Source organism: Rhinolophus sinicus, chromosome 7 (assembly GCF_057876585.1).
Source record: "Rhinolophus sinicus isolate RSI-liver-muscle chromosome 7, RSI-T2T, whole genome shotgun sequence".
Taxonomy (NCBI): domain Eukaryota; kingdom Metazoa; phylum Chordata; class Mammalia; order Chiroptera; family Rhinolophidae; genus Rhinolophus; species Rhinolophus sinicus.
In genome coordinates this window covers 50,042,254-50,068,093 of record NC_142507.1, presented here as the reverse complement: position 1 = coordinate 50,068,093, position 25,840 = coordinate 50,042,254, and the positions used below count along the sequence as shown (strand labels likewise).

Below are 25,840 nucleotides of genomic sequence, written 5' to 3'. Positions count from 1 at the left end.
ACCCCTCACAGTCCCTGGTATCTAAGAATCCCCTTTTAAAACAAACACTATAAGCAACTCCCTTTGCATATGAAAGTTTGAGAACCACTGGTCTAAATTGAAAGACCCTCAATTGTTTTCTCAACTATCAGAGGACAATAAAATTATATTTAGGATACTCTTCTTCCTGAGGCAGAAAGTGGATTGATACAACTCTGAGAATGAAAGCAAAATAGCTTTTCTTTTTAACCAAATGAATCATTAAATTATTAGTCCATTCACTAAGCATTCTACTCAATTGAGATTTACCATATGTAGAAATGTAAGCGCTTGACTAACTGAAAAAATGAATTTGCGGTAAACCGGCTGAAAACAGTGATAAGGTAAACTGCTTTCTTTAATGTTTATTTTTTTCAATTACAGCTGACATTTAATATTATATTAGTTTCAGATGGATAGCATAGTGGTTAAACATTTATATAATTTATGAAGTGATTCCTCTGATAAGTCTAGTACCCCGCTGGCACTATACATAGTTATTACAATATTATTGACTATATTCCCTCTGCTGTACTTTATATCCCCATGACTATTTTGTAGTTACCAATTTATACTTCTTAATCCCTTCACCTTTTTTATCCAGCCCCCACCCTACCCCACTCTGGAGACTATCAGTTTGTTCTCTGTATCTGAGTCTGTTTCTGTTTTGTTTGTTTATTTCATTCTTTAGATTCCATATATAAGTGAAATCATGTGGTATTTGTGTTTCTCTATCTGACTTATTTCACTTCATGTAAAATCCTCTAGGTCCACCCATGTTGTCACAAATGGTAAGATTTTATTCTTTTTTATGGCTGAGTAATATTCTATTGTACATATGTACCACCTCTACTTTATCCAGTCGTCATTGATGGGCACTTTAGTTGCTGCCATATCTTGGTCGTTGTAAATAATGCTGCAGTGAACATAGGGATGCACATATCTTTTTGAATTAGTGTTTTGAATTTATTCGGATAAATACCCAGAAATGGAATTGCTGGGTCATAAGGTACTTCTATTTTTAATTTTTTGAGGAACCTCCGTACTGTTTTCCATAGTGGCTGTACCAATTTGCAATTCCACCAACAATGCACGAGGGTTCTCTTTTCTCCACATCCTAGCCAGCACTTGTTGTTTGCTGACTTATTGATAATAGCCATTCTGATAGGAGTGAGGTGATATCTCATTGTGGTTTGGATTTTCATTTCTCTGAGAACTAATGATGTTGAGCATTTTTTCATGTCTACTGGCCATCTATATGTCCCCTTTGGAGAAATGTCTATTCAGGTCCTATGCCCATTTTTCAATTGGATTGTTGGGGTTTTTTTGGTGTTAAGTAGTATGGATTCTTTATAAATTTTGTATATTAACTCCTTGTCAATTATATCATTGGTGAAAATATTCTCCTATTCCGTACGTTGTCTTTTCATCTTGTTGATGGTTTCCTTTGCTGTGCAAAAACATTTTAGTTTGATATAGTTCCATTTGTTTTTCTTTTCTTTTGTTTCCTTTACCTGAGGAGATATACCCCAAAAAAAATATTACTAAGAGCAATGTCAAAGAGTTTACTGCCTATGTTTTCTTCTAGGAATTTTTTGGTTTCGGGTCTTACATTTAAGTCTTTAATACACTTCAAGTTTATCCTGGTGTATGGTGTTAAGAAAGTGATCGAGTTTCTTTTTTCTTTTTTTTTTTTCTTTTTTTTTGCATATATCTGTCTAGTTTTCCCAACAGCATTTATGGAAGAGGTTGTCTTTAACCCATTGTATAGTCTTGCCTCCTTTGTCATACATTAATGGACCATATAGGTGTAGGTTTATTTCAGGGCTCTCCGTTCCATTGATCTATGTGCCTGCTCTTATGCCAGTTTTGATTACTATAGCCTTGTAGTATAGTTTGATATCAGGTATTGTGTTAACTCCAACTTTGTTCTTTTTTCTCGATTGCTGTAGTTATTCAGGGTCTTTTGTGATTCTATATAAATTTTAAGATTCTTCGTTCTAGTTCTGTGAAAAAAAAATGCCATTGGTACTTTAATAAAGATTGCATTGAGTCTATAGATTGCTTTGGGTAGTATGGACATTTTAATGATGCTAATTCTTCCCATCCATAAGCATGGTATATGCTTCCATTTATTTGTATCTTCCTCAATTTCTTTTTTAAAATGTCTTATAATTTTCCAAGTACAGGTCTTTTACCTCCTTGGTTAAATTTATCACTAGGTATTTTCTGTTTCTTTTTTATTCAGCCTTGGAGGATTGTATGTTTATAGGAATTTATCCACATCTTCCAGGTTGTTGAATTTGTTGGCATATAATTGTTTGTAGTATTTTCTTATAATCTTTTATATTTCTGTGGTGTCAGTTGTCCCTTCTCCTTTTTCATTTCTGATTTTATTTATTTGGGTCCTCTCTTTTTCTTGATGAGTCTGGTTAAATGTTTATCAATTTTGTTTGTATTTTCAAAGGACTAGCTCTTTGTTTCATTGATCTTTTGTATTTTTTTTTAGACTTCATTTCATTTATTTCCACTCTGATCTTTATTATTTCTTCCTTCTACTCACTTTGGACTTTATCTGTTCTTCTTTTTCTAGTTCCTTTACGTGTAAGGTTGATTATTTACTTGAGATTTTTCTTGTTTCTTGAGGTAGGCCTGTATTTCCCTCTTAGGACTGCTTTGGATGTGTCCCATAGATTTTGGGTCATGTGTTTTCATTTTCTTTTGTCTCAAGGTATGTTTTGATTTCTTCTTTGATCTCGTTGTTGACCCATTCATTGTTTAGTAGCATGTTATTTAGCCTCCTTGTGTTTGTGTGTTTTTCTGTTTTCTTCTTGTAATTGCTTTCTGGTTGTGATTAGAGGTACTTGGTATGGTTTCAGTCTTCTTAAATTTATTGATACTTGTTTTGTGGCCTAACGTGCTCTATCCTGGAACATGTTCCATGTGTGCTTGAAAAGAATGTATATTCTGCTGCTTTGAGGTAAAGTACGCTAAAATATCGATTAAATCCTTCTGGTTTAATGTGTCACTTAAGGCCACTGTTTCATTCTTGATTTTCTGTTTGGATGATCTGGCCATCGATGTCAATAGGGTGAAAACTTCCCCTACAATTACTGTATTACTGTCAATCTCTCCCTTTATGTCCATCAATATTTGCTTTATATATTTAGATGCTCCTAGTTGGGTGCGTAAATACTTACAAGGATTATATCCTCTTGTTGGATTGATCCTTTTATCATGAAATGTCCTTCCTTGTCTCTTGTTATAGCCTTTGTTTTAACGTCCATTTTGTCTGATATAAGTATTGCTACTGCGGTTTTTCTTTTTCATTTCCATTCATGTGAAATATCTTCTTCCATCCCTTTACTTTCAGTCTGTCTGTGTGTCTGTCTATCTGAAGTGGGTTTCTTATAGGCAGCATATGTATGGGTCTTGTTTTCTTACCCATTCAGCTACCTATGTCTTTTGATTTACCCTTAAAGGATTGTTGGTAGATATGTAGTTATTGCCATTTTATTATTCATGTTTATGATTATTTTTATTCTTTTTTTCCCTTTCTTCTTAAAGAAGTCCCTTTAAAATTCCTTGTAATACTGATTTGGTGGTGATGAACTCCTTTCACTTTTTCTTATTTGGGAAGAATAAGCTTCTTTGAGAGTACTTAGAGCAGTGTCAAAAGGAGCTGCCTATTTTGGTAACATTTGATGTTCTCTTTCTAAATCCTTGTGAAGTGTCCCCATTTCTAAGATGGAGTGAAGAATAAATATATGTCAAAACACTATAACACCATTCCAGCATTTTGTTAACTTTGCTTCCTTACCAAAAGACAATGCTGTTTGCTCCTTCTTCTCATGGCACTCTGTGCTTTTGGGTGTCTTATTCCTTAAATCTTGACATGTGGCACCCACGGCTTCTTAAGGCCTGTACATATGAAGGTGTCAGCACAACAGGTCTCATAGTTCTGTGTCTATTCCCAAAACATTTTGGATTTGACCGCTACTGTCCCCCTTCCCTACAGGACAGAGATGTAACATTGACATTGATGAGTGTGCCTCCAATCCCTGTCGCAAGGGTGCCACGTGCATCAACGACGTGAATGGTTTCCGCTGTATATGCCCTGAGGGGCCCCATCACCCCAGCTGCTACTCACAGGTGAACGAGTGCCTGAGCAATCCGTGCATCCACGGGAACTGTACTGGGGGCCTCAGTGGGTGAGTAGCTGCCGTGTATTTATACTTTCTTCTTGACCTGTGTCTTATTGACCAGTTGGGTTTAAGTCCTGGCCATCCCCTGTAGAAATCAGTCAGCAACTAGAGCTGGCACTTGGCTGAAGAGTTTGATAGGCTGCATCACAGCCTTCCAAACTATCCCTCTTCCCTAACTTCCATGACTGAGCAGGTAGAAAAGAAGGAAGAATGTTTCCCTCCTGTGGGTAGTCAGCACCTGGGAGGTGTCCAGGGTTGTTTTATGAGTCTCTGGCAATGTTGCTTTTCATACTTATTGCAAGATAAAGTTCTGAGGGATGTTCTCTTTGATTTTTCCCCCCCCTGCTTACAAAACAAAAAGCTCAACTCTGTTCTAGTGCAGTTCCAGTGTGTGCCACTGTAGTAGAGTTGGTCTCTGCTAATGTGAAGCATGGCCCTGATAAAACGTTCGTAGTTCGCAAGCCCCATGGAGTTAGTTGTGTGATGTGTTGGTAGGTGACTTTCTAGAGTCACAGCGTGTGAATTAAGTCCCAGGAGGTAGTCCTCTACTCTTGCTATGGTTGCCGGAGGACAGGACTCTGGGCATTGCCATCTGCTGTTCTTAGAATAGGTGAAAGAATGAATTTAAAGAATTTAAAGGCAAATGGGAAGGGAAGGGACTTCCAAGAGGAATTACCTCAGTGTTTATGTTTCGGAGATGACAGACTTCAAAGCATCCCAACCCATCTGCATTTCCCGAGGATCCCCAGACAAGGAGGCTATCTCCTGATTCCACATTCTAAGTGCTAATGAGGTTCAAATTGTGAACAATATCTATTGGTTTCCAATACCTTCATTTTTTGCCTGTTCCTGCCTGGTACCCTAGGTGCTTTCTGGGGCAGGGATTCAGGTCAGTACAAAACATAGAAAGTCAGGCATGCCAGGAGATCTTCAGAGTGGCTTAGAGGCTCTCATACTAGCCTCCTTCCTGGGTGAAACAACTGATCCTAAGGTTTGCTTTACTTTAGTTTTATTTATAAGAAAAGGAACTGTACAGATTTACCCATGTTAATGTGTCTTTCGGATTGGCCCACTATGTTGTACCAACAACCACTCTTTGCATATGAAAGCTCCCAGTAATGAATTAATTTCTCTAGCATCTTTATGAACCAGGGAAGCACCAGGGAGGTCTGTTTCCTGAGTACTCCAGATGGGCCCACGTGATTCATACCGTGTCCACGCTGATCCGCATATAGGTCCCTGGAAGAGGAGATATGAGCTCCTCTGTCTCTGGTTTCTTCACCAAGACCTGTATTTGAACTATGACTCAGTTGTACATTCATCTGCCATAGTAAATAATGTCATCTTTCAGATACAAGTGCCTCTGTGATGCAGGCTGGGTTGGCATCAACTGTGAAGTGGACAAAAATGAATGCCTCTCTAATCCATGCCAAAATGGAGGGACTTGTGACAACCTGGTGGATGGGTACAGGTGTGCTTGCAAGAAGGGCTTTAAAGGTGAGGGCAAAAGCACCCATTTCCATCTCCTTTCTCTGCCTTTTTGTTGTTGCATACTGTTGGCCTCTCGTCTTCCTTTCCCTTTCTTTTCTTCTATCCATTCATATACCAAAGATAATTTGAGCACTTACTATTTATAAGACACTTGGGGAACAAAAACATACACGGATATTGATTCCACGTTCAGCCTGGGAGACGTGAGCTATTGAAACAGTAGTGTTTCAGGTGAGCAGCCAGGACTCCACTTAACAAGACTTTGGACAGCTGTTCTAATTGTAAGCTTCTTGGTGCAGCTTTGGTTCTATGAAAACTCAAAAGAGATATTGTTAGTAGAAGGAAAATATTGTCTTACTGTAATTTTGATACCAATAATATCATGGAAGAACCCATGTGTTCAAAACCCAACAAATTCTCTTACACTTTAAAATAGTCTTAAAAACATAGTCCCCTATGGCCTTCTGGAAACATACGTCATAGTGGGTATTGTGTAAAATCATTTTTTTGAGTGGTCCCTGTTGTATTTCTACCATGGATTTTCTCTTGGAAACTCATGAGTGAGAAATCTGTGGGTAAATCATTCATGTTGGCAATCCTCTATTCACCTAGTCACTGATTTTCCTACTCAAAAATTGTGCCAGACTGCAGCGAATCATCAGTGTGTTTCAGAGTCACTTTATTTGATTACTTGAAAATGTTCTCATACCATATTTTAGTGATTCATTTATTGACATATTACATTTGCAAAAAAAGTATAGATTTAAAAGCACTTTTATTTCTTGATCTCACTGAGACTTACTAATCAACAAACAAAATCAAAATCAAAACACACAATCCATTGTTGTATGGCTATTGAGTAGCAAAATCTCTGCACTCTCTGGGCATCTTTTTTTTTTTTTTTTTTTTTTAAACAGTTTCTCTATTTTAAGGCTCTGTGCCAGCCTTTATTGAAGATGCAAAGGTGTGTAATATTTGGTACTGTCCTATCCCCATTAATGGTTCTTTACTTTTTTCTTTTCTGTAGTGGGAGTAGTTATCTTGGATCAGGGGAAGATATCTTTGTGGCTTCTGGAATACGACCACATCGGTAGCAGACTGTGCATACGAGAGAGGGGGCATAACTGAGGCTTTGATTAATGTATTAAAGAATGTGATCCCTTGATCACTTCTACCCCCTTTTTAAGCCCACAGCAGATACTTTGTATAGAAAGAGCGCATATATTTAGATACAGCAGCAGATTTTTACCTTAATGAACTTCTTGTTCCATTTTTGAGAAATTACTTGAGCTGTCTTCGGAGATGCATTAGACTTTCAGGCTATTAGAATATGTTGTTCTTCCACTCATCTTTTTGACTGATGAAACACTGTCTTTTACTGACTGACTGACTGTATGTCAAGGACCGTGACTGAAATGAATGAACAGGGGTTGTAGTGGCCTGAAGAAATTCATGCGGTTCTGAGGTGTTTAAAATGTACCACGGAGAGGATGGCTTAGTAATTGAGATCATGAGGAGCAGGCCAACAGAACGTTTCACTGTTTTTGGTCTTTCCCCTTTTCCGTCTACAGGCTACAACTGTCAGGTGAATATTAATGAATGTGCTTCAAATCCGTGTCTGAACCAAGGCACCTGCTTTGATGACATAAGTGGTTACACTTGCCACTGTGTGCTGCCATACACAGGTGAGTCCTGCAGGTGAAGAGTTCAAAGGGGAAGCTTGGTCTTGCCTTGTCGTTTCAAACCTCTGAGTCTCAGAGACGGGATCTGTGGGGCAGTGATACTGCTTTGAGGAATCCCTCGCTGGTCACCCATCCTACTCGCTGACTCGATCCTGAACTCTGAGAAGCACTGTGGCCTCCCTAGATGCAAGTGCTGGGGAAACTCGTTTGTGTTCTTTGTGCTGTAGGGTTTGGAATGTTTGTTTGAGTCTATGTGGCTGGGACTGACGCAGAGCTGCTAGTTTTGTCTGTTATCTGAATGGACCCAGTGTCTCCATGGCCTGTGGTCTTAGTCTGAGTTTCAATAACACAACAACTATCAGTTACTGGTAATTTACTATGTGCCAGCTACTTTATGTACTTTGGATCATTCACAAGAATTCTGCAAAGTAGACGTTCCTATCACTATTTTATACATGAAGAATCCAGGGCAAAGAGAGGTTACTTGTTGAAGGTCACGCAGGTATGTGGGAGATGCAGGATTTGGCCCTGAATCTCTCTGAAGCCAAAGCTTGTCCTCTTAACTGCCATTCTTCTCCTCACGTTCAGTACCACTGCGTCTCCTTCAGAGAGGGATTGCCCTGGATGGCGAGCACACACAGAAGACATGGGTGTGACTTCATTTCCTATCAGGTGTTCTTTGTTTCAGATGGTATTTGAGGAATGTGCTTGGACATTTTTTTTGTGTTCGCCTGCCTCGTTACTGCCATCTTGTGATTGGTTGTATCCGTGTGGCTTGTTTACCTCATCGTCCATGTTTTTTATTTTTTTTCATCTGTGGGGAACAAAACCGAAACATGGCCAATGGCTTTGCATGTTTCTCCGGTGTGCAGCATGCTGAATCCTCACTTTCTTGGAGTCTTGGGCTGTTCATGATCGCTGTTACTAGTGATTCGAAGCAGTTTCGAGTGGCAGAGTGGCCCAAAGCATGACTCTGTTACCTGAGAGACTTGATACCACCTCCTTGCCCTTCTTTAGAAATGTTCGTGCAGGGAAACTGCATTTAGCCAGCCTGGTTGATAAAATCAGAGTTATCGGAGATCCGTAACTATCCCCAGATGAAGACAGTCGAAATCATACCATTCCTTAGTGACGGTGCTGATCACATTTGTTGGTTATGAGATCGTCTCACCTACAACCATAAAGACCGAGAACTGATGACATGTGGAGATGTACGCAGGTGTCACTATTGTCAGCCGCATCGGAAGCTCACCTGAGGGTGACTTAGGTGTATATATAGCTCATCTTGAAAATGTTTATGTTGTCTTCTTGCTATTCAGATACTACAGGAATATGTGACTATAGGCTGGAGGTTGGTTTTTCTTCAGGTTAGGATCCCAATAACAGAATTGACTACGTGTGAACTTTGAGAAATTATATTAGACTGAAAACCTATACAGATTAAAATTTCAGCACTGAGTAGAGCTAAGGGTTCTAAGTGTCATTAGGTTTGGCCATCATGAAGGGAACTAAGCAGTACTGCCTTCCCCTGTGAGCCACTATTCTGACAGACATTAAAAACTGGTTGGGGATTTTGGTGAAAACTTATGGTAATTTTTTTTTCTTTCTGAATACAAAATTTTAGTATAAAATTGTAAATTGAATTAGTTGTAACTTAACTTTGACTACAACCTCATCTCTCTTTTAATAAGAGCATTCTTATTTATTTATTTTTTTTGCTGGAAGCTTACATTCCGCATACTAAGGCAGAAAATATTGGTGGGCAAACACTGATGTCATGTTGTTGATGTCAGTATAAGGAAACATGTTGCTAGGCAGTCAGAATTACTTCACTGCTCCCCACCTCGATGGACTTCTGATTCACCCCACTGCCTTCTGGGACCAGTAGCGGTTGTGAGGAATAGGAGAGCGTATTGTTGTTCCCTCCTTGCTCACACGGAGGATCTGTGCAGCTGAGCTTCTGAGTTGCTGAATCTTTGCTCCTGATGGAGGCAGGTGTCCAAATGCACTTAACCACTCGTGGTTCCTAACATGAAGATGACAGCTGCCCACCAAGTGTTGCACACTCACTGTACGTGCCAGGCTCTATGCTAATAAGGACTTTGTAAGCATTTTTCATTTAATCCTCAAAAAGCCTCTGTGAGTTAACATGCCATCCTAATTCCCATTTTACTTACGTGGAAGGCTCAGAGAAGATAAATAACTCACCTGAGGTCACACTGTTAGTAATCAAATCAGAGCCAAGATTCGGGGGACCACGGGTCTTTCTCTCAGGTTCCAAAGCCCTCAACCACTACTTTAGATTTTCATTCGGAGAGCATCCTTTGGTATAGAATTTGGGGTAATTTCCATTTCCTTGGCCACTTCTCTGTCATAAACTCTTTCTTTTTTTGTCATTTGCTTTACAGGCAAGAACTGTCAGACTGTATTGGCTCCCTGTTCCCCAAACCCTTGTGAGAATGGTGCTGTTTGCAAAGAGGCACCAAATTTTGAGAGTTACACCTGTCTGTGCGCTCCTGGCTGGCAAGGTAACAACACTGGAGTGGAGACGCCAAAAGTTGTACACAAAGTGGTCAGGTCATCAAATGCCATGGAAAGCCCTGCGTTTCTGAGGCCTGCCCTCTTTGTCAAGGCCACAGGCTTTGTACAGGAGCCGCTAACTGGAATGGCTTAGAAAGCCTTTCCGGTTTGCATGTCTGTGGGGCCCCCTAGTGGCCGGAATACTCCAACCTGAGTCTGAAACCTATAGGGAATTTTGGCCCCTGGGCAGCAACGTGCCAAGGGCACAGAAGCCTTGAGGTACTTCCCAAAGTAGGAGACCAACCAGCATACCCTTGGAGTAGCCCCATCCACCCCAGCCAAAGCTCAGGCCCCACATAAAAATCTTTGGGAATCAGCTTCCAAAGACCAGACCATTCATTAACCCCTGTGTTTCCAGGTCAGCGGTGTACCATTGACATTGATGAGTGTGTCTCCAAGCCCTGCATGAACCATGGTCTCTGCCATAACACCCAGGGCAGCTACATGTGCGAGTGTCCTCCAGGCTTCAGTGGCATGGATTGTGAGGAGGATATTGATGACTGCCTCGCCAGTGAGTATGCCAGGCAGCTCCTCAGCCCCCTGAGGGAGGGGCAGGAAAGCACATACGGCGTCCAGAAGAATTCAGTGAAGGCCACAGACTCTCAGTGCCGAGACTGGCCATCTGAGTAGTTTCTCATGTGTCTTACACATTAGTATTAGGTTGGTGCAAAAATAATTGTGGTTTAAAAGGTTAAAAAAATTTGCAAAAACCACAATTCCTTTTGCACCAACCTAATATTTTTAAAACCTTCTTTTTGAAGCTAGTAGCTTTAGGAGTTGAGGCAATGACATCTCTTTTAAGCATGCCCTTTTACTGATTTACGTTGACAAAGTGGGGACAGTGCTCTGATAGCTTTTTTTTTTTAAGCAGATCTAGTGAGGTAGAATGAACATATAATACACTGCCAATATTTTAAATGTACAATTCAATAAATTTTGACATATGGTGACTGAAACCATCACTCAAAGAGAATGAACAGATCCATCCTCCTAAAAGTATTCTCATCTCTTTTGTCACTTAAGCCTCCTTTCCACGTCCCTGCCCCGGGCAACCAGGGACCTAGCTCTGTCATTATAGATTTGTTTGCATTTCTCACAATTTTATATAAATGGAATCATAATGAAAACTCTTTGGGGGAGAGGGAACGTGACCTCTCTCACTCAGCATATTTTTTGAGACTCATCCATGTTGTGTGTATTGCTAGTTCATTCTGTTCTATTGCGAATGGTACCCCATTGTTTGGATATAGTACAATTTACTAGCAGGACATTGGGCTTTTTTCCAGTATGGGGGTATTGCAAATAAAGCTCCTAGGAATGAGTCTGTGTGGACAAGTGATTGCATATCTTTTGAGAAAATATCCAGATGATAGATTAATTATGTGGCAGGTATATGTTAAGCTTTTTACACAATTGCCAAAATGTTTTCCAAGGTGGTTGTACCATTTTCTCTCCTCCTAGCATTGCATGAGAGTTGCAGTTACACCACATCCTCAGCAACACTTGGTGTGATTACTCGTTTTAATTTTAGCCATTCTAGTGGGTGCATATGTTATTTCACAGTGGTTTTAACTTGCATTTCTCTGATTATTAATGATGTTGAGTATCTTTTCATGCGCTTATTGGCCAGCTGTATATCTTACTCAGTGTAATGTCTATTCAAATCTTCTGCGCATTTGAAAAATTGAAAATTTGTCTTACTGTTGAGTTGAAAGAGTTGTTTATATCCTAGATACAAATTCTTTAAAAACCTTTAAAACTCACACTATATGTACAAGTTAACTCCAAATAGATTGTGGACCTTTAAAGGTCAGTGCTAAAAGTACAAAATTTTTAGAAGAAATCAAAGAAGATACACCTCAGTGACCTTTTGTTAGGCAAAGATTTGTTAAACAAGACACAAGAAACATGAACTAAAAGAAAATTATAGGGATATTGAATTTTATTAAAATTAAAGTCTTCCTCTTCAAAAGAAAATCAAACAGAAGCTATATAAAAATAGTTATAAAGCAAATATCTGAAAAGCCCAAGTGCAGAAAAGTCAGAATTGTTACGGTTCTCAGTATGACTCAGTTCAGGTCGCTTCCCTTCATGAGTCTAAGATTAAATGGCTGCTGCTGTTCAGAGCTCTAATTCTCGTGTATAATGGCTTAGATCCTTGCCAGAATGGAGGTTCCTGCGCAGATGGGGTGAATACTTTCTCCTGCCTCTGCCTTCCGGGCTTCACTGGGGATAAGTGTCAGACAGACATGAATGAGTGTCTGAGCGAACCCTGTAAGAATGGAGGGACCTGCTCCGACTATGTCAACAGTTACACTTGCAAGTGCCCGGCGGGATTTGATGGAGCCCATTGTGAGAACAACATCAACGAGTGCACTGAGAGGTGAGCAGCCCGTGCACTCAGGCACCAGTGTCCTATGGGAAAGGGGAGAAAGGACTGGAAACTACAAAGCACAGTACTTTGTGGGGCAGGGACAAGGCATCGCTTGAGACCCAGGCCACAACCACATCCTATTGCCCAGTTCCTGGTTTCTTGTAGACACGGAATTAGCAGGTCAAGCTTGGTGGCATGGATCGTCATTTATTTCTTGCATAAGGAACAGAAAGAGCTATAATTCTGTTCCATTCTCCTTTTGTTCATTTTAGTTGACAATTTAGAAATTCCCATTTCTTCACAGATTTGTCATTACTCTGGGAGGTATTTTTCTTTTTTTTTCTTTTTTTATTATTAATGAGTTTTTTCTGTGTCTTTTTCATAAAGAAATCTAGAGCCAAGGACTATCTATTTTGCACTTTTCTTATACACTGACTTAGGGAAAATGAAATATAACACATGGAAAACTGCAGAAGGACTGGGTAAAATCTGGAAACCTTCGCTTTCTCTAGGAATCTCTAATAAGCTCAAACCTTTTCAATATTCCTCTAAGCTGCTTGGTTGTAGAAAGGAAGCTGGGACTCAAGGCCAATTAGCAAGCAGTCTAGTTTGGAAAAAGGTAAAATCTGCTGGATGTAGGCATTGTGGGTGCTCAGGAGTATTTGCCTGTGTAGCAGCTGGGATTCCAGCAGCCTCACTTCCTAAATGGCAGGTCAGAGGAACCAGACGCCGTAGCTGATGTTGCTCTCCCTGTTTGTGTCTCAGCTCCTGCTTCAATGGTGGCACTTGCATCGACGGGATTAATTCCTTCTCCTGTTTGTGCCCTGTGAGCTTCACTGGCTCCTTCTGCCTCCAGGAGATCAATGAGTGCAACTCTCACCCATGCCTGAATGAAGGAACCTGTGTGGACGGCCTGGGTACCTACCGCTGCATCTGCCCCTTGGGCTACACTGGGAAAAACTGCCAGGTAATTAAATCCATCTACTCACTTAGCTCCCTCAGAGTCACAGAGTATCACACCTATTTCTTTTCTAAACAAAAGAAGCCCCTCCTAAAAGAGAAAGTTCTGGGTCTCAGGGATGTCCCTGAGATAAATCTGGGTAACTTCTCCATGGCTGGTAGATTCCAAAATGGTGACAGTGTCAAGATGATACGGATTCACAAACATAAGATAGTGGTAACAGGCTCACCGAGAACTGCAGAAAAATACATGTGGGACATAAGCACGTAGATGTCATTGGAAATACAAAAATGGAAGTAAAGAACGATCAGAATTAAATCTTTAAAGGTCAGATATAACATCTAAGGGGATAATAATAATTACCATGTCTTATAGCATTGTACATTCTCTAAACCGAGCTATTCACATATGCTTTAAATTCAAATATATAAATATACATTTTCATAGACTCTTAGGATGGGAGGTCCCCTCAGAACCAACTCGTCTAGCCTTTCATTTCCTGGAAGAAAAAACTGAGTCCCTGAGGGACAAAACAGCTCTTCCAAGGTTGCATACCAAACATTGTGTTTAACTTCATGCTGTTTCACCTCTTACAACAATAATGACACGACAGAATTACAGAACTCAAAAGAAGGGAGGATTTCCCGGTCAAATGTAACTAGCCTTATAGAGTACACGTCACTAAACCTTTGGCTATTGTGGACATGCAAATACCCACCTCTGCACATTAAACAGCTTGTGGCTGATTCCGTGGGTCGGGAGGACAGTCTTCACTGGGTCCCTGCTCGTTTCCACGGTGTGAGGTTATACATGCAGGGGGAGCGTTCTGCCCTTGCCCCCTGGGCCCTTTCTTTCCCGCGCAGTCTGTATGGTGAATTTGGCTTTCCTCTCCCCAGACGCCAAATCGCCACATGTGAATTGTGGAGAAAGGCGCTAGTCCGCTCTCACCCTGCTCAGGTTTTTCATAAACCAGATTTTCTCCCCTCACAATAAGCTCTCGGACCATTTTTAGGTTTATGAACAGACTTGAAGTGCTTTTATTCATTTTCACCACTGACAGATTTGCTCAAGACCCACGAGGATTTCTCCCCCAGGACAAGCACAGGGAGTGGTGGACCTGACAGCTTTAACTCTCTTGCTCCCTAACCCTACAGGGTGGTCATATATCCAGACATAATTGTGACATAGAGAATAACTCAAGCTATTGGGTGTCCTCAAGTTCTTAGACTTCTGTGGTAAGAACTTTTCAAATAGCAGAGCTAAGAGGAATTTGATGACATAACGTGATTAGATTACGGGGGGGACACTGGAACCAGGTTAAGGCTGGGGTGAGGACTTGACACAACAACAAAAACATCAGTGTGCTTCTCTTTGATTTCTTCAAATGCAGTGTCACTTGTTTTGTTTGCTTCTGGTATGTGGCTATTCACGCATGAGTTTGTCTCTGTTTCAGACCCTGGTGAACCTCTGCAGTCGATCTCCATGTAAAAACAAAGGGACTTGCATTCAGGAAAAAGCAGAATCCTGGTGCCTGTGTCCGTCTGGATGGGCCGGTGCATACTGTGACGTGCCCAATGTGTCCTGTGAGGTGGCAGCCTCCCACAGAGGTGAGAGCCACCCCCTCGGGCGCCAGGCTCATTCCCTGAAGTATTTACTGAGCCCCAGCGTTGTAGGGCAGGCCCTGTGATTGTGGGACCAGTGGGAAGGGCAGGCAGTCATGGGGGGTAAGGCTCTGGAGACAGAAGGTTAAAGGGCAGAGAGGAACAGATTGAGAGATTCCAAAAAGAAATGTATCTGTACACCACCTCTTCTTTGTCTGTTTATCTATCGATGGGCACTTGGGTTCCTCCCATAGCTTGGCTGTTGTACATCGCACTGCAGGAACATGGGGGTGCAGATAGCTTTTTGTATTAGTGTTTTCATTTTCTTTGGATAAATACCCAGAAGTGGAATTGCTCAGTCATAGGCAGATATATTTTTAATTTTTTGAGGAACCTCCGTACTGATTTCCATGGTGGCTGCACCAGTCTACAATCCCACCAGCAGTGCATGAGGGGTCCCTTTTGTCCACAGTTTCGCCAGCACTTGTTGTTTATTGATTTATTGATAATAGCCATTCTGACCGGAGTAAGGTAACCTCTTATTATGGTTTTGATTTTCATTTCCTTGATTAGTGACGTTGAGCATCTTTTCATATGCCTATTGGCCATCTGTATGTCTTCTCTGAAGAAGTGTCTATTCAGGTTTTCTGCCCATTTTTTAAATTGAATTTTTTTTTTTATGTTGAGTTTTATGAGTTCTTCATATATTTCGGATTTTAACCCCTTATCAAATATGTGATTTGCAAATATCTTCTCCCACTCAGTAGGTTGTCTTTTCATTCTGTAGATGGTGTCCTTCTCTGTGCAAAAACTTTTCAGTTTGACGTAATCTCAGTTGGTATTTTTGCTTTTGTTGCCCTTGCCTGAGGAGAAATATAAAATATATATATATATATTGTTAAGACTGATGCTATAGAGTTTACTGCCTATGTTTCTTCTAGGAGTTTTATGGTTTTGGGTCTTACATTTCAGTCTTAATCAATTTTGAGTTTATTTTTGTACATGGTGTAAGAAAGTGATAGTTTCATTTTTTTGCACATGTCTGTTCAGTTTTCCCAGTATCATTCATTGAAGATACTGTCTTTCCCCCATTGTATATTTCATCATAGATGAATAGATAAAGAAGATGTGGCATATATGCATGTGTGTACATAATGGAATATTAGTCATAAAAAGAAATGGAAATCTTGCCATTTACGACAAGCATAGGTGATGTACAGGGTATTATGCTAAATGAAATAAATCAGAGAAAGACAAATACTGTGCAATTTCACTTATATATGAAATCTTAAAAAGCAAAATGAAAGTGACTCATAGATACAGACAACAAACTGATGGTTGCCAGAGGGAAGTGGGGAGGCGGATGGGTTAAAAACATAAAGGGATTGAGAGCTACAAACTTCAAAACTTTTAGCTTTTAGTTACAAAAAAAGTAACTTTTAGCTACAAAAGTTAAAAAATAAATGTCACAGGGATGTAATGTACAGCATGGGGAATATAGTCAATTACATCGCAATAACCTTGTACAGTGACAGATGGTTACTAGACTTACTGTGTAGTAACACAATAAGTAATGCATTGATATCACTTTGCAAGATATCAATGTCAAATTATGATGTTGTACACCTAAAACTGATAAAACACGGTATGTCGACTGTACTTTAATTAAAAAAGAAAGAAATGTATTTTAAATGAAACAAAGGCATATTCGTATTTCAGGGCTAGTTTCTTTTCAATGTATATGTGGTGTTGAGGGTTGTGAACCAGACGAGAATAAAATTTGATGTGTCCGCTGGCTGAGATTACTTTGCTCATCAGCTGGTGTGACCCTGACATGTCATATGCTCCCCTGTGATGTTCCTTCCTCCACTGGGTTTCCCAGGGTTGCCTGTGGACCGCTTGTGCCAGCACTCCGGCGTCTGCATCAATGCTGGGAACTCCCATCACTGCCAGTGCCCCTTGGGCTACACTGGGAGCTACTGTGAGGAGCAGCTGAAGGAGTGCTCGTCCAATCCCTGCCAGCACGGGGCCACCTGCAGTGACTTCATCGGAGGATACAGGTGTGAGGTGAGTGGGCCGAGCGGCCCATGTCAGAGACCTGTCGAGATGGCGCGGCTGTTGTGAACATTAGCATAGCTGCTCAGGTCTTCTGTTTACAAACTTACAGATTGTTTTTTTTTACCAGTCACCATTACAGTGTTGACTAATCACTGTTTCTTTCAGTCCCCCTGTGCAAAAAGGTAACAGCTCTTGTAAGATATTTTTATAGAGGTCTGGAAGCATCTCACTTCCACGGGATGGCTCCCCCAGGATTCAGAACCAATATTCACTGCCAGACTGCATTTCCCAGCCCACACAGCCCAGTGGCCCCAGCATGTCCCTGAACCGCAGGTGTGATAGGAGAAACCACTTTGAGGGGTGTCCCTTTGATCCATGACACCTTTGTATATAGTTATCAATTCACTAATAATTCTTTCAAAAAAAAAAAAAAAAGTGTTGCTCAGCCTGTTCCGTGTAGCATCATACTAAGTGTTACATGTATATATTTGAGGAAGTTTGTGTCTTTTCAGGGACATGTGACTGTCTTCTCAATGTCTGGGCTAATAATGGTTCGAGCAAGACATTATTAACAGAATACCAGAGACCTGAATTGGATACCAGTTCAGGCCACCAAGCAATGCTGAGAAAAGCTTTGTTTCTCTTCTTCCCCTAAATGAGCCTATATTTGCCCCTGGGTTATTTACATCTTCACAGCAGGCTGGAATCCGTTAGCTCAAAAGCCACCTGCACCAAAATCAAAATTTTACACATCCAGTTGTCTGAAACATAGCCGAAATAAGCAGATTTCTAGCCATTTAGAGCCTGCCTGCTTTGTATATTCTGCAGAACTGCACCCAGTTATCTGCTAGCCATAGATAAGATAAGCCCCAGGAAATAAAGACCCCCCAGCCACTGCTGCCCTTCAGAGACCCCAGGCTGGCAGCTGAGTGACATCACCAAACCCGGAAGTCCCGCTCAGTCCTGCCTTCCCTTGGAGTTCACTTGCCCTCCCCTCCTGATCCTCGTCCCCCATTTGGACGATCTCATGCTGTGAGAGACTGTCCCCACATGCAGACCTGTCACAGCATTGCCCAAATAAAGCCACCCTGGGGTCAATATCTTTCTTCTTGATCCGTCCTGAAATCCTTCGACCCCCTGGATCTGCCCCAGCACGCTGGCCCCCTCCCCAGCCCTCACCCCATCTCAACCAGTTTCTCACACATACGTGTAGTTTCCTGAACCGGGAGATCTCCATGCAGTGTCTTTATTACCATCCACTCTTGCTACCTGACTCAGCATTAGGACCTGCCTCCTCGTAGGCAAAGGAATGCATACTTTAAAGATGGGAAAAACCTGCCCACAGGAGGGACAAAAGCTTTGCACAGGGGTCATATCTGAACTATCCCTGCTTTCACGTTAAAGTGGCGTTTTCAGTGGGCAGAAGCTGATAAGCTGGAGTCAGCCCTGCCCCGGGCGATGACCGGGAGTGGGACGACGCCAGAGAAACACACAAGCGCTGGGTGGGGGCTGGGGGCAGAGGGTCACAGGAACCTTCCAGCGCTCATGTGCTCTCACGGTCCGTTTCCAACAGCGTTCCAATGACTTCTTGTCTTTTTTGCTTGCTCCTGGCAGTGTGTCCCAGGGTACCAGGGTGTCAACTGCGAATATGAAGTGGACGAGTGCCAGAATCAGCCGTGCCAGAACGGGGGCACCTGCATCGACCTGGTGAACCATTTCAAGTGCTCCTGCCCACCAGGCACTCGGGGTATGTGATCAGCCTTCCCCGTTCTCTGTCCAGGGCAGTCTCAAAGTTATACATCCCGTTTTAGTGTTGAGGGGGGTGTTTAAAAAATCAGCCATTTCTGAATCCTGGTCATTCTGGCCCTTTCATTCGCTCGTCTCTTGCCTGGCTCTGAAGTTCTGACTCACGTTCTTAGGGCTGTCTGCTCCATGTTGACATCGTAGGTTCCATGAAGCACAGAAGGTGGAAATGATTGGATATAATGTTGCAACAAAATTAGCCTGGTTAGCAAGATTCCTTGGCAGTCTGAGGGAAACCAACCAAGGGCCCCTTGAATAAATAATTCACATTTACCAGCTTATAAAACTTGCCAAGTCTTGCCTCCATAAGGTGGGGCAAGGAATGAATGAAAATGTCTGCCTATTTTCATAAGCCCAGGGAAGGAGGCTGGTGGCCTCAGGCTGTAACTAAGAATTACAATATGGCCTGCTGTCACCCAACCCTAAACTGGGAAGGGTAGAGCATCATTCTGCGGTGGGCATGGCCCTTGCCTCCCCAACAGTCTCTAGGAAAGAGCTTGGAGTATTGTTTGTTAGAAGACATGTAGTTATAATGGTACCTGCTCTGAGCAGCCTGTGAAAGAAAATGTAGGGGACCATCCACAATGATGGGAAATTCATTCTCAGTGTCAAAGAGGATAGACTATCAGGACATTTTCATTCTGCCTTAGACCTTTGTGTCAGTGAAGGTGGATAATTTACCTCCCTTGAGTTCAGAGTTTGGCTAAATTAGAATAGAAGCGCACCCCAGAAGTAGGCTAGTTATTGAGCAAGGAGGTTAAAGGGGGGAAGAAAACTAAGGAGATACAAGCCTTTAAATGTTTGAAGATTTGTCCCAGGAGAAGGAGAGTTGTTCCCTGCTTTAGAAATCAGTAGTTGAAAGAGAAGTCAAAGTCAACTTAGGTTTGTTTTTAGTTTGTTCCTTTGAATACCTGTGTTGTTTGAGACAAGCTACGATTCTGGTGGTAGCAAGTTCGACCTCAAATTTCAGTGGCTTAACACAACAATGTGTTGTTTTTTTGGTTTTTTTGTCACTCAAACTCCTGAATGTCTTGGGCTGCCTCTCTACATACAGAGGGTGCCAAAAAAACATATGCACATTTTAAGAAAGGAAAAAATTGTGTTAAAATTGTGATAGTCAATGTGTAACAAAAGATGAATACAAGTCATGTGTATACATTTTTTGGCACCCCCAGTATTTGAGATGTGTAGTTAGACACATTTGACCTCCAAGGCCTCCACGGCGGGGGGGAAGAGAGAGAACGTGTGAAGTCAGGCAGCAGCTTTCATGACCTCAGTCTGGAAGTGACACCCATCACTATTGCTCACAGTATATTGGCCAGAATTAGTAAAATGCTCTCAACCTTACTCCAAGGGAGACTAGGAAATGTAGGCGAGCACGTGGGTATTCATTGAACATTAAACTGTCTGTTCTACCACGAACTTTTGATTAATGAGAGAGAGTTTTAGGATAGACCATTTCTTAAGGCAACAAAATTTCCCTCTTCTAACCGGTTGTTAAGGATGGCTTAAACAATAGTCTGGCTATTGTTATTGGCAGTCTTTTTCTTTCAGCACTTTGAATATGACATCCCACGGCCTTTGGACCTCCATGTTGTTTTAAGAAGAAATCAGCTGTTAAACTTACTGAAGGTCTCTTAAGAGAGCTGCTTCTCTCTCTTTGATACTCGCTGTCTTTGTCTTTTGGTTCTGATGTGTGTAGGTGTGGGTCTCTGTGAGTTTATCATCCTTACAATTCATTAAGTTATTATACTATGTTTGGTTAGGTCTGTGAGTTTATCATCCTTACAATTCATTAAGTTATTATACTATGTTTGGTTAGGTATGTGGACTGGTATTTATTTCTCCCGGCTTGACTTCTCTAGACGTTGGTCAACGTTACAGGAGACTCTCAAGACCCGTGACCTCATTGCAAGAGTTACCACAATGATTGTTTTTATTCCTATCCTCTTGAGCAGTGGATCTTGCCTGGGGACACCTCTAGTTCCCAGGTCAAAGGCTAATGGTAACAATCCTCCCTGTCCCTGCTACCTGGCTTTAGGCTGAGGTTGAGCTCATTTTCACTTATACAGTTTGTCCATTACCGCCAGCCCCATTCTATCGGGATATAGGCATTTATGTTCATTTTACTAGCAGTCCCTAATTTCCAATATTTCTATGAGAGGGGGAGCACATACTGGTTTTATTTGTTTTTACTTTCTTTTTTTCAATTTAGTTTATAAATAGGTAACGTGCACATGGTCCAAACTTTTACACACACACACACACACACACACACACACACACACACGAACAATGCAGTGAAAAGTCTCCTTCCTTCCCAACCCACTCCCCCATACCTAGTTCTCCCTCACCCACAAACAAGTAACCACCACTTTTTTTTCAGTTACTTATGTATCTTTCGAGAGTTGTTTTTATGTATCCTTCAGAATTTCTTTATGTTTATAGAAGCCAAAGATATTTTAATTTTCCCCACTTCTTACTCTGAAGATAGACTATTAGAAACATTCTTTTGCACTTGATTTTTTTTTTTTTTACTTAATTGGATATGTTTCCATATCAAAATACATAACTTCCTTAATTGTTATCACTAGAATTCCTTTTTATGGGCATACCCTATTTTACTTAACCAGTGCTCCAGCGATAGAAATTCGGGTTTTCTTGCATGTGTGTAAGTATATTTGTAGACTAAATGTTCAGAAATGGAGTTGCTGGATTAGAGAATACATATGTGCATTTGTAATTTTGATTGTTGTTGCTGAGCTAGTGCATGAGCATACCAGCTTCTCCTCAGTGTGGATGGACATATTCTCTTTTAAGAGTCACTTGGTTTTCCTTTGTCTGTGGTGTCTCTGTTCAGATCTGTAGCCTTTATTTCCGCTCCATTCTTGATCTTAATATCTTACAGAAATTAGCTGTCTGCGATACAAAATGTAAATATATTCCCAATATATTGTTTTTTTGTCTTTTGATTTTCTTTACGGTGATCTTTTTTTTGTTTGTTTGTTTTTCATGCAGAGCGTTTTATTTTTAATCAGGTTGAAGTTATCAGTCTTTTCTTATGGCTTCTGGCTTTTGAATCCTAGTCAGCAACATCTTCCATACTCTAAGATTATAAGGGAATGCTCCCATATGTTCAAGTGCTAGAATACTGGAGAACTCTTCCCCCAGTGCTGCTGGTTTTTGAATCTTTGATCTTTTATGCAATGATTCAAGATGGCATCTTTATTAAGTTCTAAATTCCCAGGTGTATTTGGAAGTCTCTCTGGACTTCCTTTTTTATTCTTTTGTTCTATTGATGGATCAATACGACCCTAGAGGTTTTCATTACTATGTATCTTTTTTTCCGAGGGTTTCCAGGCTATGGTTTTCATTTATTTTTCCATACGATTTTCGAATCAGATTGTCTCTTAAAAAATCCTGTTATCATTTTTTTACCGAGGTCATATCAATTTTGTGAATGTGTATAGAGAAAACTGACCTCTTTGTGATGTAGAGTCTTCTTAACCAAATCATAGTGTCTTTCCATTGTTTTCAAGTCTCCTTTTGTGTCTTTCAGGACTATTTTAAAGTTTTCACATGGGTGTAATACATTCCTTATTAAGATTATTCCTAGGTATTTTATCTTTTGCTGCTGTTATTGAAAATGAGGTCTTTTCATTCTTCTTTGTGATGGTCTTGCTTACGTTAGTGTATGCTACAGATGCCAGAGGTAGGAATGCAGAACCATTGTCTGTTCTTTTGTAATTTTTTTAGTTGATCATGGGATCGTTTCTGGAATAGTCATTGATTTATTTTGTTTCCTGCTCAAAAGTATTTACAGATATTTATACTAGATGGCTCATGGATATCTATAGTACATTAAATGAGTTCTGTTTTAAATAAAATAACCTTGAAGCTCTCAATAGGATTTCCTCCTTTTTTAAAAAAAAATAAGAAACTAGTATACTTACACTATTTTACAGAAAACAAAAAGTCAATGGGTATTAAACTTAAAAAAAAAATCATTCAAAATTTAGTGCTAATTTCTACCAATATTTTTACATACTACTTGTAATCTGTGTATTTATGGTTATATTCTCTTTTGAACGTTTTTTATATTTTGAATTAAATTGAATAAATTAACAAAAAATGTTAGTCTCTTTGAGTTCGTTTCCTAGTCTCTCAGGGTGGGATACATAATTCTGGTTGCTACATAGGGGACCATTGCATTGAGTGGGAGAGTCCATGTGAAGACCTAAGCATCGTTTTTTCCTTGGCTCTTCCTGGTCACCAGGAGAATGGTGGTTGCCATGGAATAAGAGTGTGCTTTGCTCTGCCTGACCTAGAAGGTTCTACCCCAGATTGAGAAGTACAACCGACCAATTGTGAAAGTGCCAACAAAGGTGGCTCTCCCTTGCTGGAAAGCAGTGTTCCAGGAATTGGCGTAATGCTCTCTCTCTCTCTCTCCTCTCTTTCCTCCAGGCCTGCTCTGTGAAGAGAACATTGATGACTGTGCCAGGGGACCCCATTGCCTGAATGGGGGTCGGTGTGTGGATAAGATTGGGGGTTACAGTTGTCGCTGCCTTCCTGGCTTTGCCGGAGAGCGGTGTGAGGGAGACATCAACGAGTGCCTGTCCAACCCTTGCAGCTCTGAGGGCAGCTTGGACTGCATACAGCTGGTCAACGACTACCGGTGTGTCTGCCGCAGCGCCTACACTGGTGAGAGCCTTCCCACACTGCCGGCCTCTCCGCGGAGGGGCTCTCAGGGAGGAAACAGGGCCCCTGGGACATCTCGCACACCCACAGGAAGCTTCTCCTAGACATGAAAACTAGCCCAGCTTCATTCCAGGGCCCAACTCTTTCTTAGGTCAGCGCTCCTCGGATGTTACGATCCATCTCTACCTTTTGTTTTCCTGAAGACAGGTTTTCTCTTTCGTTATACATTGATGTAGCAGAAATATATTTTTAAAAAGAAATAGAACGTTGGGAGTAGTTGAGCAAAATAACGTCTCTTAATTACGGTAAGATACACGTAACAAAGTTTACCGTCTTAACCATTTTTAAGTGTACAAGTCCGTACTGCTAAGTACATTTATTTACATTGTGCGACCATTCCCAGCAACCATCCACAGAACTCTTCTTCTGAGCAAAATAACATGTTGTTTTCAGGAACCTGCCCTCGAACTCTGGTTTCCTCACTCTGCCTCCCTTTGGCATGTAAGGCCTTGACTTACTGAGTCATCACTGCCACTGTGACCTTTTCACCTGGGGGTTCCAGAGAGGCTTAGAATCTTCCAGGACGCTTAGGGGGAGGAGGTCCTGATTGGAGTGAGTTTAACCAAAATTCAGTTGATGGAGTGTGAACTGGAAAACGGCCGTGGTCACAGGTATGACCTGTAGTGCTAAGACTTGGCCATGTTCCCAGTCTTTTTTCAAGCTTGTTTTTTTTTTCATTACAGACCATAAAGGTGACCAAGCCTGGCCTCAGCATAGGGGCTTTCTCCTAGGCACTTACTAGGTACTTCCAGAAGAGGGCAGCTTGGTGACTTTTGGGGACTGAAATAGGTGTTCCTGTCTACATGTGGTAGTATCATCAGATGCTCAATTTAGAAATCTGTCTTGCATTTCTGGGGTCATTTTGAACCTTCTGCAATAGCAGTAATTGCTGGGAGTCAGACTGTAGGCTGCAGTGGTCTCCTGACTAAATAATGTGGTACATTGGACCCTGCTACATTCTGAGCCTACCTCCAGATTTCCTTCCTTCCAGTGTTAAACATATGCTACCTTTAAGAACTTTGGAATTTTGTCAAGAATAGGAAGGATTTTGCGCTAGGAAAGATGCCTGGGTGAATATCAAAAGAGGAACAATGCACTATGAATGCCTTAGCTACTGAGGCAAGGTGGACAGAAAGAGTATAATCCGTCTACAGCCTCACACCAGCCACGATGTGCTTGGGAAGCCACAGAAGCAAAGCTGGCTCCTGCTCCTTTCATTGCCTCTGAAGCACTAACGGACACTTACAAAGAACGGAGGAGAGAGATGAAGGGAGGAATGGAGACCACCTCTTCCCTTCCAAGTGACGGCCGGCCAGATGGGGCCTGTCCCCTGTATTTGCCACGAGGTCCCACCTGGGCCTCCATGGCTCCCCCATGGTTTCAGTTCAGTTGCTTAGTTCCCTTTATCATGGAGCAGTGGCCTGGAGATACCTTCTGTTTTAGAATTGTTTCTGGAGCCAATGAACTCTGGGAAAATGAAGCTTTATTTTAAAGCAGTGCCAGTTAGGTTACAGAAAGGTTAACAAATGATTGAAAGGGGCTGTTACAGATGAAAAGTCTCTGTAAGTTGCCACTCAACGTTTATATGTATTGGTCTAGTGTGGCCTCTCCTATGAAGTAGAAGATGTGAGCAAGACGCAGTGAAAAAATAGTTTTCTAAATGTTTCTTTGGACTTATGAAAACTAAGTGCCTGGAAAAACAGCTGTTGCTTTCCTTTTTTTTTTTTTTTTGGTGGTATTAGAGTCATTTTTCACATCCATCCGGTCTTATGAGTGGGTTGGGAATGTGTGCCACGTGTGCTTATTGTGTAGATAAAACAGGTGAGGGGCCTGGCCTGAACCAGTGACAGGTCAACCGTGTTGAGACCCAGTGATGGCTCCTCCGTCCTCTTGTGTCCCCTTAGGCTTAGGACTGCAGTTGCACACGCCTCCCTCCATCTCTGACCCTTGGGAGCGCTCACATCCATCCTACTGCTGCCTTTCCAAACGCCTTTTTGTTTTCTGCTTCGAGGTCGCCACTGTGAAACCTTCGTCGATGTGTGTCCCCAGATGCCTTGCTTGAATGGAGGGACTTGTGCCATGGCCAGCAACATGCCGGACGGGTTCATTTGTCGCTGTCCCCCGGTAAGTGCTGTCGTAAGGAGCCTATTTAAGGCGCATGCTCTCTTCCAGACAGTCCACAGCAAAGCTGAGAGCAAACCTGGTTTTTCCAAGCTCCACTGGGAGGCTTCTTCATTTTAGCTCTTTCAGAAGCAAATGCGTGGGTTTTCCAATCACAGCTGTTAAAATACTCCCAGAAACAGTGAGCT

General features: G+C 41.5%; 1 protein-coding gene across 2 annotated transcripts in view; it reads left to right on the top strand.

Moving 5' to 3' along the window:
• NOTCH2 (notch receptor 2) overlaps positions 1-25,840 on the top strand; it is a 149,026-nt gene that overhangs the window by 108,729 nt on the left and 14,457 nt on the right. For both annotated transcript variants that reach the window (XM_074319094.2, XM_074319093.2), the window contains exons 13-24: positions 4,037-4,229; positions 5,575-5,720; positions 7,286-7,399; positions 9,805-9,924; positions 10,335-10,487; positions 12,131-12,359; positions 13,116-13,317; positions 14,765-14,918; positions 16,795-16,979; positions 18,585-18,717; positions 23,238-23,474; positions 25,543-25,655. In XM_074319094.2, coding sequence (XP_074175195.2) covers positions 4,037-4,229; positions 5,575-5,720; positions 7,286-7,399; positions 9,805-9,924; positions 10,335-10,487; positions 12,131-12,359; positions 13,116-13,317; positions 14,765-14,918; positions 16,795-16,979; positions 18,585-18,717; positions 23,238-23,474; positions 25,543-25,655 — 1,979 coding nt within the window. The remainder of the gene's footprint in view (positions 1-4,036; positions 4,230-5,574; positions 5,721-7,285; positions 7,400-9,804; positions 9,925-10,334; positions 10,488-12,130; positions 12,360-13,115; positions 13,318-14,764; positions 14,919-16,794; positions 16,980-18,584; positions 18,718-23,237; positions 23,475-25,542; positions 25,656-25,840) is intronic.